Consider the following 14,709-nt stretch of genomic DNA (forward strand, 5'->3'; position numbering starts at 1 on the left):
TGCTGTTAATTAAATGTTTTTAACTATCGGTATATTGAAATGTTTTGGGTGCTCTATCCGCGGTATTGCGACATAAAAATGCTAATGAGAGTAGTATTAAATTCCTATCACATAATCTACTACCACTGTAACTTACCTATTGTCAAAATGGATATTAAAGTAGCATAAAAGCAAAAAGCAAGACGTTAATTTAAACATAAATTAAGGAATAAACACATGTTTGTATATAAATGTGATAAGATTATTGCCTCAGTCACATATCAATTAATTAACCTTTACCACACTTACGAAACACAACAAGGAGCTAGTTCGTGTTGTGGTAATCTAAAGTAATTCAGTGAATTTCTTATCTTGGGGAAGCAAGTAATATGTATGTGCAGCAATTAGTATTTAGGTAAATATGATAAGTAAAATAAAAATTAAGTGAATTTAATTAATATAGATTTGGTTTTATTAATGCGTTGACCTAAAAATGCAAATTTGTATTTAGATGTCATGTGATAAAAATCAAATTGAGTGTACCATCTGTTTTTCATAAAACGCTTAAAGATTTAATTTTAATATGGAAAGGAATATATAAAAAATGGGATAGTTTAGTCTGTTTCTAATTTATTTTCAGCTGTGTTATGATGACTAAAATGGCTCAAAATAGAAAAATTTATGTATGATTACTTATTATTCTACAAAATTAAAACATTTTAAACATATCATATAAATATGCTTGAATTTATGAAACAATCTTATACTTTTTAAGTTTGTGCCACCGTTTTTCTCCACTCGGATGATTCTCTCGATCAGGGCTAATCGTATCGTCACGAGCATATTTTGCGCTGACAGAAAAATTGTTTTAAAAAAAAACATTCAGAAGCTACTACGGAGGCTACTGTAACAATTTTTGTAAAATTATACTTAATTTTTAGAAACGGTCCTTAGAACTGTTGTGGCAGTCACGCCAACCGCGACTTAAGCATTCGGTGGTTTCATTGAAAAATTGACAATTGATTCGCTCGTTTTATGAGACGAGGTAATCTCGTAGTGTGCCATGAGAACTACCGCACTCATTCCTCATCAGAAATTGACATATAATGACGATGGGTTACTCGGCTCGATATCGCTCGCTACTGCCCATTATTTTGTAATCATGCGAATTTATCATATTATTATTACACTACGAACTCCGAGCTGATAAATTTTGGCAATAAAAAAAATAATTTGTTGGGCTGTCGCTTATGAAATTCAATTTCCGTTTGCGTGGTATACGTAATTCGTGTGAAATTTAAAACGTTATTGATGCATACAATTTATTATAATATACAAGCAAAATTAAATATTAAAGTTGTGGCAAAAACAGGTTATATACTATATTATTCAAATTGTACATTAAAAGATGACTGTAGCAACTATTAAGCATATTTAAAAAGCTTTCGAAATCAGAGATAAATAACGCTATAATCGGCATAAAATTTCATTTATGTTAAATATGCAGTAAAAATATTATATTTTTTCTAATCGATATAATAATTTAATTATACTCACTCTAAAAATTAATTTTACCTAATAAAAATCATTTTCTCGAGAAAAATCATTTTTAATTATTCAAGTAATATTTAAAAAAAATAGCACATAATAAAATACTTTATAATATCGATACCATACAAAAAAATAGTTTTAAAATAGCTATAATTATTTACAATACAGATTATCATTTTTTTATTTATTAAAAAATTATTTGACTCCTGTTTGCTTTTAAGAATCTCTTTAACTTTAGAGAGTATTATATCGTTATATTTGAATCTTTTTTGGTCGATATAATCCAGTAATTGCTATATTGTGACTACTGCAATTGTTAGTATCTTTTCCACTTCTATTCTTACTATCACTCCATTTATTTTGTATTTGAATGACAATAAGAACGACATCTGAATCATTCAAGCATTAAAAACCCGGATCATTAGAATCGTTATCAAATTACAGACATTTTTAATTTTCGATTCATCTGTATATTTCAGATATACTAGCAATACATATATTTCAACGTTAGAAAGAATCTTTCTCTACGATCAAACTGGCTTTACTTGTATCCAAGATTGTGTTATTCAATTTCTAGCATTCAGTGTCGTCATTTTTTGTAATAATTGATCAAGCCATCATTTTTCTTAATAAGACTTTTCAAAAGATCAGCACGGCTAAGCCATTTTATTGCTGATATAACACATTATAAGTATTTTAATAAGTATTTAAGATGTACATAGATTTAATACTAGAAATAGTGAAAATTTAAAGATAGTTGGGTATATGAAAATGAGTACGGCCAGGGGAGTTTTGTATGGAGGTGTGAATTTGTATAATAATATTCCTAGGACAATTCGCAAAAATAAAACTGTAACGGTTTTACGAAATGGAATAAAAAAATACCTTCGTGAATTAAGAAATAAATTATAATATTAAGTTTTTTTTCTGTTTATGCTATATATTATATGAATGTATAAAATTAGATATAATAAGCTAAATAAATAAATAAAATTAATTAGGCGTAAAAACATTGCAACAAACAATAGTCGTTTATTTTTAATATGCGTATGTGAAGGGTTCATCATTTATTAAAATACTTCAGGAATTAGGTGTTAAACCTTTTTAAATATCTCTTTATCTATCTATGCTGCATTTTTGTTCAAATAATCTATAGAAAGATTTTTCGGTTTAGTCCCTTTTGCTTTTTCAATCAACAAAAGTAAAATTTTTTGTGGTCTAGATGTATGCTCTAAATATGATTTGATCGAATTGCAAATATTTTTGCAATTCGCTGCATAATTTACTAGCAGCTTTAACAAAACCACTAAAACGTTTTACTTGTATTGTAATTAAAAAAAATAACAATAAAAAAATTTAATTACGGATAATTTGTAAACCAAATATTCCACATCTGGATAATAGAGAGTACACTTCAAAGTATTTTACATAAATAATTAAAAGCAAAAGTATTGTAACAACAAGATGGCTATTATTGAAATTGATTGCAAAAAACACAAACATGTAAAAGAAATGTCAATAGAAACAAAATAGAAGCTTTGGTATCAGCTAAAATAATTATTCCATCAAAAAGAGTCTGTGATGATAAATTAAATTTAATGTAGAAAATAATATATATCTGGCATATTATATATTTTTTTGTATAAATCCAGATATATTGATAATAATAAATATTGGTCATTAAGTAATGAGTTTGATTTATTTAAAATGACTAATAAAATTACAGTAACTGAAGCTTACGAATAAAACCGAGGTCTATTAAAAAAAATCGATTTTCTAGGTTGCAAATTATTTTATAACTAAAAAACTTTCTCGAATGGCTAATGTGTAATATTTTCTAAAACATTATTTTAACCTCAATAAATAATGTTTTAGAAAGTAATTTTGTGAATTTAGTTTTTCTACATAATTTAAGATAAATAATAATATATATAGTAAAACTTTTATACAAAAGTTAAATTAATAATGTTGTAGCTTTTTTGATATTTTTTTTTAATTTTTGGCATTCACCCTTCATTAGTGTTTTTAATTTCTCAAGAAAATAAATTTTACACTGTATTCTTAAAACAACTAAAAAATGTATAAATAAAAACAGATATGTTTGTAAATAATCTTATAAATCAATTCAGGTCTGGTATAGATATATTAAATAATAATTACTTCAAACTAATTTAGAAATTAGTATATTTCAATTATTTTTGTAAAATATTAATTTTATTGAGAAATTAAAAATCTATGGAAATCATAAATATCTAAAGCTATAATATAATTAATATGACTTTGTAATCGAAGAATAAGACATTTTGCTACGATAGCCAAAATAATATCAAAGACATTTCTATAAATAAATGATTAAGTGATTTAGACTTATCATAGTTGGCTATATATTATTTATTTTTTACTAGTACAGTTTGTTTAGTTTTTTTTTAACTAAATATTTTTATTAATTTTTAAATTAATAAAGATGTGCTTTCAATGTAAATTTTTCCTGGTTTATTAATTTTTTTTAACACATTCAGAATTTTGAAATCTATTAAAAGATAATGGAAAAATCTATTTAAGAAATTTGCATTTTTCTTAACTAGATTAATTTCTGTATATAGTATTGTCATATAGTTATAGACATTTGGAAAGGAAACAGAAAATAAATTGTAATAATATTGTAGAAAACTGCAGGAATCAGATCAAATAATTACTTCACATGTTCTGAAAAGAGAGTTGCAAAGTAAGTGAATATTACTAGCTTTTACATGGGTTGTTAACTGTTTAAACGCCAGCGACTTTTTAGTGAGTCACATGTTATTTCTTTACACTATATCTCTTTCTAAAAATAAATTAGAAATACTTTCTTTACTGATAAATAAAGCTAGTACAATAATCTTTAATAATTAAAAAAAACAAAATTGTAAATAGCTCGTTAACTCATTGGTGAGTCGCTTGTTGACAAATTAATATAGGACAATAGCTTTTACTGTACTAAAAGTATACCGCCACAAATTATTTGATGGAAAATCTCAGTAATAGAAATTTGTAATAAATATATATAATTAATTTATAATGATTTTATTTATTAACAATATTTTAGTTAATATGGTATAGAGTATTATATGATTGTAAAAAACATATGTTAAATTTTATTCACTGCAAGAATTAGGACATACTATTTATTTTTATTTTTTAATACATGTAGGACATTCTCTGTGAGTATTAGAGAATTCTCAATACCATATATGTACGAAACAGCTCCATTTTAATTATTCATCACGATATTCATCCGTGAGATGAGGAAAATCTAGGTAAACCTAATATGTGATGAGCGATCTGAATTATAATTATACAATAATCATTAATTCCGATCTCCCAGACACGATAAAAATTTAAGAACACTAATGAGATTTAATTAGAATACAGATGCTTATGGAAAATAAGCTTTATCGTATGTGAATATTACTAGTTCATATAAACTATTTAAATCACTCTTTTTATGGATAAGTTAATGATACGATATACTGAATTAAAAGGCAAATTGCTTGTACTTATAACAAGCCATATAATTCACTACTCGCCTAGTTTGCAAATGTGTGTTATATGAATGGAGAAGATTCTGCAAACTTCACGTATCAATAGCGGAAGCCAGTATATGAACACCAATCCGGTTTTTTCAATTATCGGATAAAAAACAAGTCGCACCAACGAAGTCCGATTAAAACCGGACTAATGGGCACATTCTCGTAGGTCAGCTATATCCGACGGAATCTCGACCGATCGATCGATGATGGGATGAATCATTGGCGCACGCACCATGGGAAAAAAAAGTAACGGTGTTTGTTCTATGTTCATTCACACAATATTGTGGACAATGGTGAAATAAATTGCGGCGTCGATAGGGAGCAGTTTGAGAAGCCCTTTGTGAGGCCGCCGGTAAGAGATGCGAAGGCAGATTAGGTCTTCTCACGCGACCAGATTGTGCTTCCAGATGCAATCGGACGGTGTCGGTTTAAATGTTCCGATGGTGGTGAGAAAGTGGTAAGGAAGTGAGGTAATACAAGAAAATTTTGAAAGATAAAATCGTAATTTTTAACTGCTCAATTGAGAAATGAGGTGAATAAATGCATGTCTTGCTATGTGCCTTAAACGATAGGACTATAACTTATATGTTAAGAAAATACTTATACATAACATATTTTACCATCGAATCGTTTACATAGTATGTGTAGATTTAATTCATTTAAAATTACTATATTAATGAATATATCGGTTCTAAAAGATCGGAATAATAAAATTTGATTTGAAAATTTAAAATAAGGGCATTTTAAAATATAATGACTAATATAGTCACTAATTTGTTAGACATAGGTTTATAAAAAAAAGTTTTATATAGATGGCATTAATTTTCGGTTCGATTTGTAAAATTTTAACAACATTAAATACGAATATTTCTTATGAAATTATTATTATAAATTAATTCCGAAGAACTCACCTGCTCATGTTTCTTGAGATAGGACAGCCTCGGGAAGGCCTTGTCGCAGAACTGACACTGGTAGGGCGTGTGCTCCGTGGCCCCCAGCGTGAACGAGAGATCCCTCTCGGAGGCCGAGCTGGCCGGGGACCGGGAGCCCCCCTCGGGCGTTGAAGACCTCCACGAACTTCCAGGGGTAGTGCCCAGGGCGTCTGTCAAGAAAAAAAAAACATTTCAATGAGGTAATGGTTGCGCTAAAGCTATTTGTCAACATTTCGCAAAAGACCGCTGAAATGATACGGCAAAGTGATATTTATCTATTAGCCCTTTTCTCTTCCGTCTATATTATCTCCCTTTTTCCATTTTGTGTGTATATTTTTCTATTCTCTCACAAGACGGATGATCGTAAGGAGCGGTGTGTGGAAATGGGAGGAGGAAAATGAACGAACGAATGACTGACATTAGTTCTCATAAGAATTTTGGAAATCATATACTTAAATATAAATTTAGATACAGCAAAATGGACTAGAATAAATCAAATATAAATACCTGATAGATCAGGATTTAAATCAAATATGGACCTTACTGTCATTCAATATATTGTGTCTGAAAGATCAGAATTAGTGATATACGGATGAATATCGTACTTTGAACTAGGTAGTGCATAGTGACATATATTGATTGAAAGCTATAATAATAATTTAAAATATATGTCACTTGTGTACATACGTGTGGTATGGTTTCTTGTTATTTACTTAGAAGTTGTTAATTGTTTTTACTTCTTTGTAACGACTTATGATTATTTATTCTATTTTTTCCACCATTGCTATATGTTTTTTTTTATTACTTTATATTTAAGAGATGTTAACACTATACTGTATTTGCGTTAACACAGTCACACCGGTGGTACGCGAAAAATAATCAGTAATGGCGGACATAAAAAGTAAAAAAAAAATCAGTCATAAAAATATCATTTAAACTATTGTATTTTTCCTAAATGTAATTTTTCAAAAACGCTCGATGTATATATTTAATGTTAATGATAAAATTGAAAGTATGATTAAGAAATTAGATTTTTGGAAACAGTGTATCGAAAACAATCAACAGGAAGTATTCGAAACTCTACATACTTTTTTGGTTGAAAATAAGGTTAGCTTGTCTCAAGATTTACGAGAACATATAATAGTTCATTTAACAGGATTAAAATCTTCTTTCATGGAGTATTTTCCAAAACTTGAAAACAAAGATAATAATTGGATTTCAAACACCTTATATGCAGAAAATTTAGAAAAAGCTTCATAGTTATCAATAAAAGATAAAGAAAATTTAATAGACTTATCAAGTGACAAAACTATACAAGTAAAATTCGAACGCAACAATTTAATTTTTGGTTAAACATCGATAAAGAATATGAAGAACTTTCTGAAAAAGCTCTTAAATTCTTATTTCTTATAGTCTTTAATTAATTTTATATAAATGTATTTTCAATTAATATCGGTAATTTTTGAAAAAAAATACCTGCGGCGCATTTAATTTTTTTTTATACAAATAACTTAATTTAATTCTATGTAATTTTTTTTAATAAAAATTAGTTGTTAAAAAAACACTTATTTGAATTTCCTGGTTTTGAATTTCGACAAGAAATGAGCTTCGGCACCTTTTATTTAAAAAAAAAATTGTGATATGTAAAGTTCAAATGTCTCATTGTTATCAGAAAAAATAAACCTTTGGTATTTTTTTTAAACTTGAATAAATTGAGTTCTGGGAAATAAAGTCACACTATAAAATTTATAATGCAAATAGAAAACAAATTTCCCGAAATAGTCATTTTTACGAAATGGTACAATTAAGCGTGAGGTTGGGAAACGCTGGTCAAGAACTATCCATTTCATGATTATTCATAATTGAGAAAGAGATGGCAAGTTTGGGTTTACGCCACTACTATTAGCTCTAAGGAACACGATTCAGATATACGTTAGATATACTTATCAAAGCTCCTAATTATATTTTGAACAAATTTATAGAAAATAAATTCATTATATTCATCAAACAAAAGTAATAATATCGTACGTATATCCGTATATTACCCATCTAACTGACTGTATTAATGCAAATAGAGTACAGTCATATTGCGTAATAAATAAAATATAACTATTCAGAAAATGGGAGAAGAAAAGTATATAAATTAATGACTGATATTAATTATAGCATAGCTTTAAGAATTATTATATTAAATAGGTAAAAAAATCGACGATTAAAATCATATAGTCAGGGTATCAAATACTACAATATTTACTGTATATGGTATAGAAAAATATTGTAAATAAGTATAAATTTAGTGGAAGTAATGAATTATGAATTGGGTATGCTTAATAGTTAGTTGAAGAAAATAAACTAAAACTTAAACGATGCAATCGAATAATAGTGATGAAAGATAGGTGCAAAATTACTTTATACAATTTTAATATATTTTCATTTAGATATTACTAAATCATATTTTTATTACAAGAGAGAATGAGATAAAAAATATTGCAATTTAAACCGATGGAATAAATTTAAACATCTAAATTTTAAGATAAATCACTGCTGTAGAATTTTTACAATACGTTAGTTTTTCACAAATATTGGATAAATCATAATTAGTGCTTCATGCAACTGATCCATTTGTTAATTATAGCTTAAATTATTTCTCTGCAATTTTAAATTATCTTTCAATGAACAATTATCTAAATAAATAATGAATATATTAATGGTAAAAATAGTAATATCAAATTTAATGTATTAAAAAATATATTTTGGAACGACTAAGAAACAAGTTATCATATAAGTATTGTATCCTTACTTTAATTTCTAGCTCTTCCAATATTTAGATTTATAGTAAAGACTTTTTAATATTTAATAATTTCATTTAAAATTAAATAATCACTTATTGCTTTAATATAATTTTTAGCTACAAATTATGTATTAGAAGAGCAATATAAATTTGCCATAAGATATTAAATGATATCTTTAATATATATATCTGGATTAAAAACTAGATTATTTTTGTAACTGCCTGGGAAATTCATAAATAGAAAATTAATTCGCGATTTGCTTAAAATAATACAATTTTATTTGTAAACACATATTTCATATATCACTATTTTCCTATAATAAAATAATTACTGTTGATAATATCAACAGTAACACTTAACGATGCATATTCATAAGATGCATCTTTCATCTGCTGATAGCAAGACAGCTGCCTCGCCACAACTGATAAGCAATTAACCATTAGATTTAGCGACACATCCAATTAAATTTCCAGCACCACACAATCTGATTAGGTCAAAAAAGCAATGTAATTTGAAACACAGCGAAATAAACGCATTATTTTCAATTTTCCATCGTTGACAGGATTCAACGACACATTTCGCGAAATCACTTAAAAATCCACGTAAGCACATAAAAAGCCCATGAGATGAAACGTAACGCGTTATCATCTTTATTACGTGCGGAGTAAAAAAAATGATTGTATATATCCACACCCTTATTCGCTTAATGCCATCAATCACAATTTGCGGTTTACGTTTCGCCACATCTCCCAGTGTTGTTTTCTTTTATACGCTCTCCAGATAATAAATATCCAGCCATTTATATGCTATTTATTAGGTGCTCCTTGTATATATTACGCTGCTCCAGCATCCTTCCACCCATCATCCACTAACCAACCCCATTTACACGTATGCTCTGCGAGATATTCAAATTTGACGAGATGTGTTTTAAAAGTGTTTTGGAGTCGTGCATTTTTTATGATTATCGTATGTGAGATTTGAGCATATGTGTTATATACAAATGAAGAATTCATCAACTACGATTTTTTATTAAAAAAAGAATACAAACTATATCGCTTAACAAAACTTTTAAGCATCAACTAGTGGTTCATTAGTTACCTCTTTATATACATACATAATATTAGATTATTTCACCTTTAATAATAAACTTAAAGTTGTTCTCAATTTTAAAATATCTTTTATAAGAAATAATACTATTTTATTTGTATTTATTAAAAGATCCATGTGATTAGTCCTAATTAATATTAGCATACTATTAAAATGCGTGATCTTTACTATACCTAATTTTGTGTGATTTTTCAAATGAAATCTATTTTTTAACATTTAAATAAGCATCATCACTATTACGAGTAAATATTTTTAATAATTTTTAATACCTAATTAAAATATTTCGCATAAAATATGATTTCAGAAAATATGTTGCAAGGGTGTATTATTTATTCAAGAAATTATATTATGATGTTAAAAAATATATAACATTTTTGCAATGGGGCCCGGAATCATTATTTTTCCAGGGCTGGGGTTCGCTCTCTGCGGCCCTGTGTTTGATTGATTATACAGTAGCATCATCAGTAGTAGGTAGGAAAATTACAATGTCGTTAATATGATGTCTACATTTTAATTCCATCCGTATCATCGCGAGCCATAATAACTAGTTTCATTACTGACGTCAAGAAGTGTATTAAAAAACACCAACGATGACGAATGCTTTAATAAAGCCCGTGGTGGGTGCGAATTAATCAACACTATCATCATGTTGTAATTTAGCACCGTCCAGGATGTGACCGTGATAAAGGAAGCGCTCCACGCACTCAGGAGGATACTTGGCGCCGTCTCATCAGCTCTAATTACGATGTTATGTCACATGTCCGAGAATACGGACGAAATGAAGAGCTAGATGTCATTTAATTCTTGGAATCTGTTCAAAGTTTTTGTAAATATTATACAATCCTTTCTGACTTGAATTTCACAGGGAAAGAGAGTTTTGTGTATTTTAAGAAATAAATTACTTTTATAATTAAAAAAAAATAATACCATGTAATATATAAACTCGGCATTCTAACGACACGTGAAGAGAAAGAGTATTTTGTCATTAATAATTATAGGCCTTTATTTTAATATATAAGAAATTTCTTTCATGATTAAATTTAATAAATATATTATTTATTTGAAATGTCTTTTATTAAACTGCAGTTTCATTTAAAGAAACAGTAGTTTGCAAAAATAAGTTCTTTAGACTTAGTCGAGATTAAACGTACATATTAAATATGTATATATTTCATATAAATATTATGTATCTGACTGATATTAATTATTTACTATTTTGCTAAATTATCTCACCTAAGAATGATTTAAATTATTGTAAAAAAGTAAATACAATTAATTTTACAAACGTAGTAACAATAAAAAATGTACATAACAATGAGTTTTTTATATGATTATTAAGCTGTTTATTATTTTTTGGTACTGTTATTTGTAATGCATATTTCAATACAAAATTTAATAATTTATCCCATATGTATGTTTAAAACATCCTTTGAATAAAAACAATTAAAACAGTTTAGTATTTTTTGCCACTATTATGATATTTGAAACATATAATTAAAACAAGACATTTGCAAAAATAACCTTTTTATGTATTTTTCAAAGTGGTTGTTATGTTTTTTACTGTATTATTTTTTTTTAGTTGAACTTTTTTTTTTATTTGTTAGTCTTTTATGCATTATGATGTCGACTAAATATTTACATATATTTTTGCGTATGAGCTTAAACTAAAATACAAAGCAACGCAGCTCACGAAATATATCAATATTGGATTTGATGAAGGTACTGTTAGTCAGAGATTCTATCGCGTTGATTAGATAAATTTAGATAAAAAAGATTGACAAACTTTTTTGAAAATAATTTATAAGAAAAACTGTTTAGATACTCGAAGCAGACATAGAGGAGTCTCCTGCAATTTTTTTGGGACATTTGGATACCATATGAAATGCATAAAAATAAACTAATTGGCGCTGAAAGAAAAAAGAAAGGAAAAAGTCTACTTTTTATTAATTCTCAAAAATATTAAGAAACCATTATTGAAAAAAATCATTATCTCTGATGAGAAATGAATTCTCTAGATTAACCAAGAAAAGTCAGGATAATTGTAATAGTAAAATAGTTTCAAAACATGCTTAAAAACCAAATTTGCACCCGAATATATTCTCACCATATTTTATTATTTATGAATTATTTTTTTAAAGCATGCGAGACTTTAACAGTTGATAAAAAATACTTGCCACATTATAATGCGAGACATCATATGCTAATTACTACTAAGAATAATAATCGAATGAGGATTAAAAACTTTGACTCATCCTTCATATTTCACTGACCTTTACCTTATAGATTATCACCTTTTAATCATATAGACTCGTATTTTCAAAATACAAAATTCAATCATTAGAGTGATATTATAAAAGCCTTCAACGATTTAACAACCTTTAAAAATAAAGATTCTTGTGAAAGAGGAATTCATTCAATGTTAACTCGTACGTAAAGGACCATTTTTGTAAATGGAGTATATTTTAAATATTAAAATTGTTGATTAAAAAATATATCGTTTTATTATACAAATTAATTACTGGACATTTAATCTAAAACAACTATATAATAATAAAAATTAGAATTAACAAATTTTTTGTACTTGCTCACTTTACAATATTACTCAAACCACTTTTTATAATTTATAGGAATAAGTAAATTAATTTTTCATCATTAAAATTTAGATTTATATATAAAACATATTAAAAAATAAAAATATAGGATAAAAAAATATAATTATTTCAGTTGAACGTTTTTTTTAAATCTTAAAGAATTTTATTTGTTATATAATTTTGGCTTTTTTTATCTAATGTTTTAATTTTAGTTGTTTTGAAATTGCAAATAGACGCTTGAAATATTGAAATATCATGTGTTGTACAGAAGATAGCCTTAATTTTTATTACAAAAATAGCGTTATTTTATATTGAAAAATTAAAAAAATATACTTTAGGAGGAACTATAATTAGATAATTGCTTCGTGCGAGATTTGTAGAAGACAGTAACCCCGATGGTTGAACAGGAAACATAGAATTAAGGTCAAGCAATGGGAATTCAACGCCCACGTATCCACAATTAAAATGATAGCATGAGGTCAAAAATTAGTTTGCTTGTATAGTTTTGGTAATATAAAAAAATAAATTGAATGCTCAAATATAAAATATTTGAAAGATCATAAAGAATCCGTTTTATAATTTTATTACAATAAACTTTAATCGTTACTTTGTAAAAGTAATCGATCTACCATTCCATCCTACGTACAATTCAACCCCATTTACCACATTTTCGCATCTCGCCCACAGTAAAAGTTGCCCATTTGCCTGAGGGCTTCGTACTTTTCATGCAAAACTTTCCAACCCAAATCGATACGTACCGTTTTTTTACTTTTGTCGAACAGAATCAAAGAGTTTCCCAAACTGCGGTTTTGTTGTTGAAATGTATTTGTAAGTAGTGTTTGCACCTTAGGGCGAAAGGAGTGGGGGGCATGGGCGTTAGAGCCCAATGGGCGGGCTCGGCGGTGGGCGGGTGAAGCTATGGGCGTATCTCTTTGAGCTTCACTAAAAGCTTTCATATTTATATTATGTCTATGTTGTGTACACTTTATAATGGAAAAGTATAACATAAACTAACATTTGTAAGTACAAATATAAATTATTACATTTTACTATATCATCATAATTGCAAAATATTGTATTTACATTTACAGATATAACATAATTTAACTGGGAATGTATAATCACTTATGAATATTTTAAATTATTAGAAGAAAGATAATGACATATTAGTAACATAGATTTGGTTAAGATCTTTGCAGATAATTGAGCTTAATAACTTCAACACTAACAAATATTTAAATAAGCAGTTAAAATTTAATAGATCCTTTATATGCGTTAATAGCTTCTTAAGCTGTTTTATTTTATTTTAATAAATAAAACTGTCTGACCCGAATTAATTGATTTTTTATTTTAATAAAATATGAATTAACGCTTCTAATAAAAATTAAACAAATATTATATATCAAATGTTTTTGGGATTTTTTAAAAGCATAGATGTACCTAATTAGGGTTATATTTTTTCATGGGAAATGTCAAGTTAATTGAAAGTATTTTTATTTAATTTAAAACAATAAATGAACCTTTTATATCGTCCGATGAAACCTCGTGGTTCTCCTTGTTGGCTTGTATCTTCTCAATCAGATGCTCCAAACGGCTACTGTTGCCTTTGAACAGCATGATCATATTATGGTGAATACGCGGCGCGCACTCTCTGTCACATATCCGTGAGGGCAAAACAAACGGGGCGAAGGGACACGCGAGCTCGCGGGCAGAGAGCCGCGCGTGCACTGAGGTCCCCGCGGGACCCGTGGGGCCCCCAGCGCCGCCCATGCCCCCCACCACGGCGCCTGTGGCTCATTACCGGCGGTCAGAGCAGTTCAGGTGGGACGAGGGGTGACCCTCGCTGTTGTCTTATGTGGGACACTAGACGGCGTTTCGGCTAAGAAACGAGAGAGGGTAGGACTTATTAGGGTTGTAAAAGAGTCCCTATTGAAATATTTCATAGTAATATAATTTTCTCGTAAATTAACAATGAAACGTGTAGTGGAATGGAGGTCCCAAAAATCATGCTTGCAGACAGGGCCGCCGAAAGCGAACTCATGCCCTGGGAAAACAATGATTCCGTGCCTAATGACAAAAATGGCATATTATTTAACATCGTAATATAATTTCTTGAATAAATAATAATAGGTATACAAGTTAACTCTTTCTATGCTACAAATAAATATAAAAATAAGCCACAGTTACG

At 28.0% G+C, this 14,709-nt stretch overlaps 1 protein-coding gene across 1 annotated transcript in view; it reads right to left on the reverse strand.

Annotated features, from left to right (window-relative positions):
• The window catches only part of L (zinc finger protein Lobe), a 39,979-nt gene extending 25,735 nt beyond the window's left edge, over nucleotides 1-14,244 (reverse strand). The window contains exons 1-2 of the mRNA XM_088203801.1: nucleotides 14,042-14,244; nucleotides 6,011-6,201 (exon numbers count right to left, since the gene is read on the reverse strand). Of these exons, the coding sequence (XP_088059927.1) occupies nucleotides 6,011-6,201; nucleotides 14,042-14,144 (294 nt within the window). The 5' untranslated portion in view covers nucleotides 14,145-14,244. The remainder of the gene's footprint in view (nucleotides 1-6,010; nucleotides 6,202-14,041) is intronic.
• Between the last annotated feature and the right edge of the window lie 465 nt (nucleotides 14,245-14,709).

This window comes from Plectrocnemia conspersa, unplaced genomic scaffold (genome assembly GCF_051122295.1).
Source record: "Plectrocnemia conspersa isolate PC_06_02 unplaced genomic scaffold, ASM5112229v1 ptg000014l, whole genome shotgun sequence".
NCBI lineage: Eukaryota > Metazoa > Arthropoda > Insecta > Trichoptera > Polycentropodidae > Plectrocnemia > Plectrocnemia conspersa.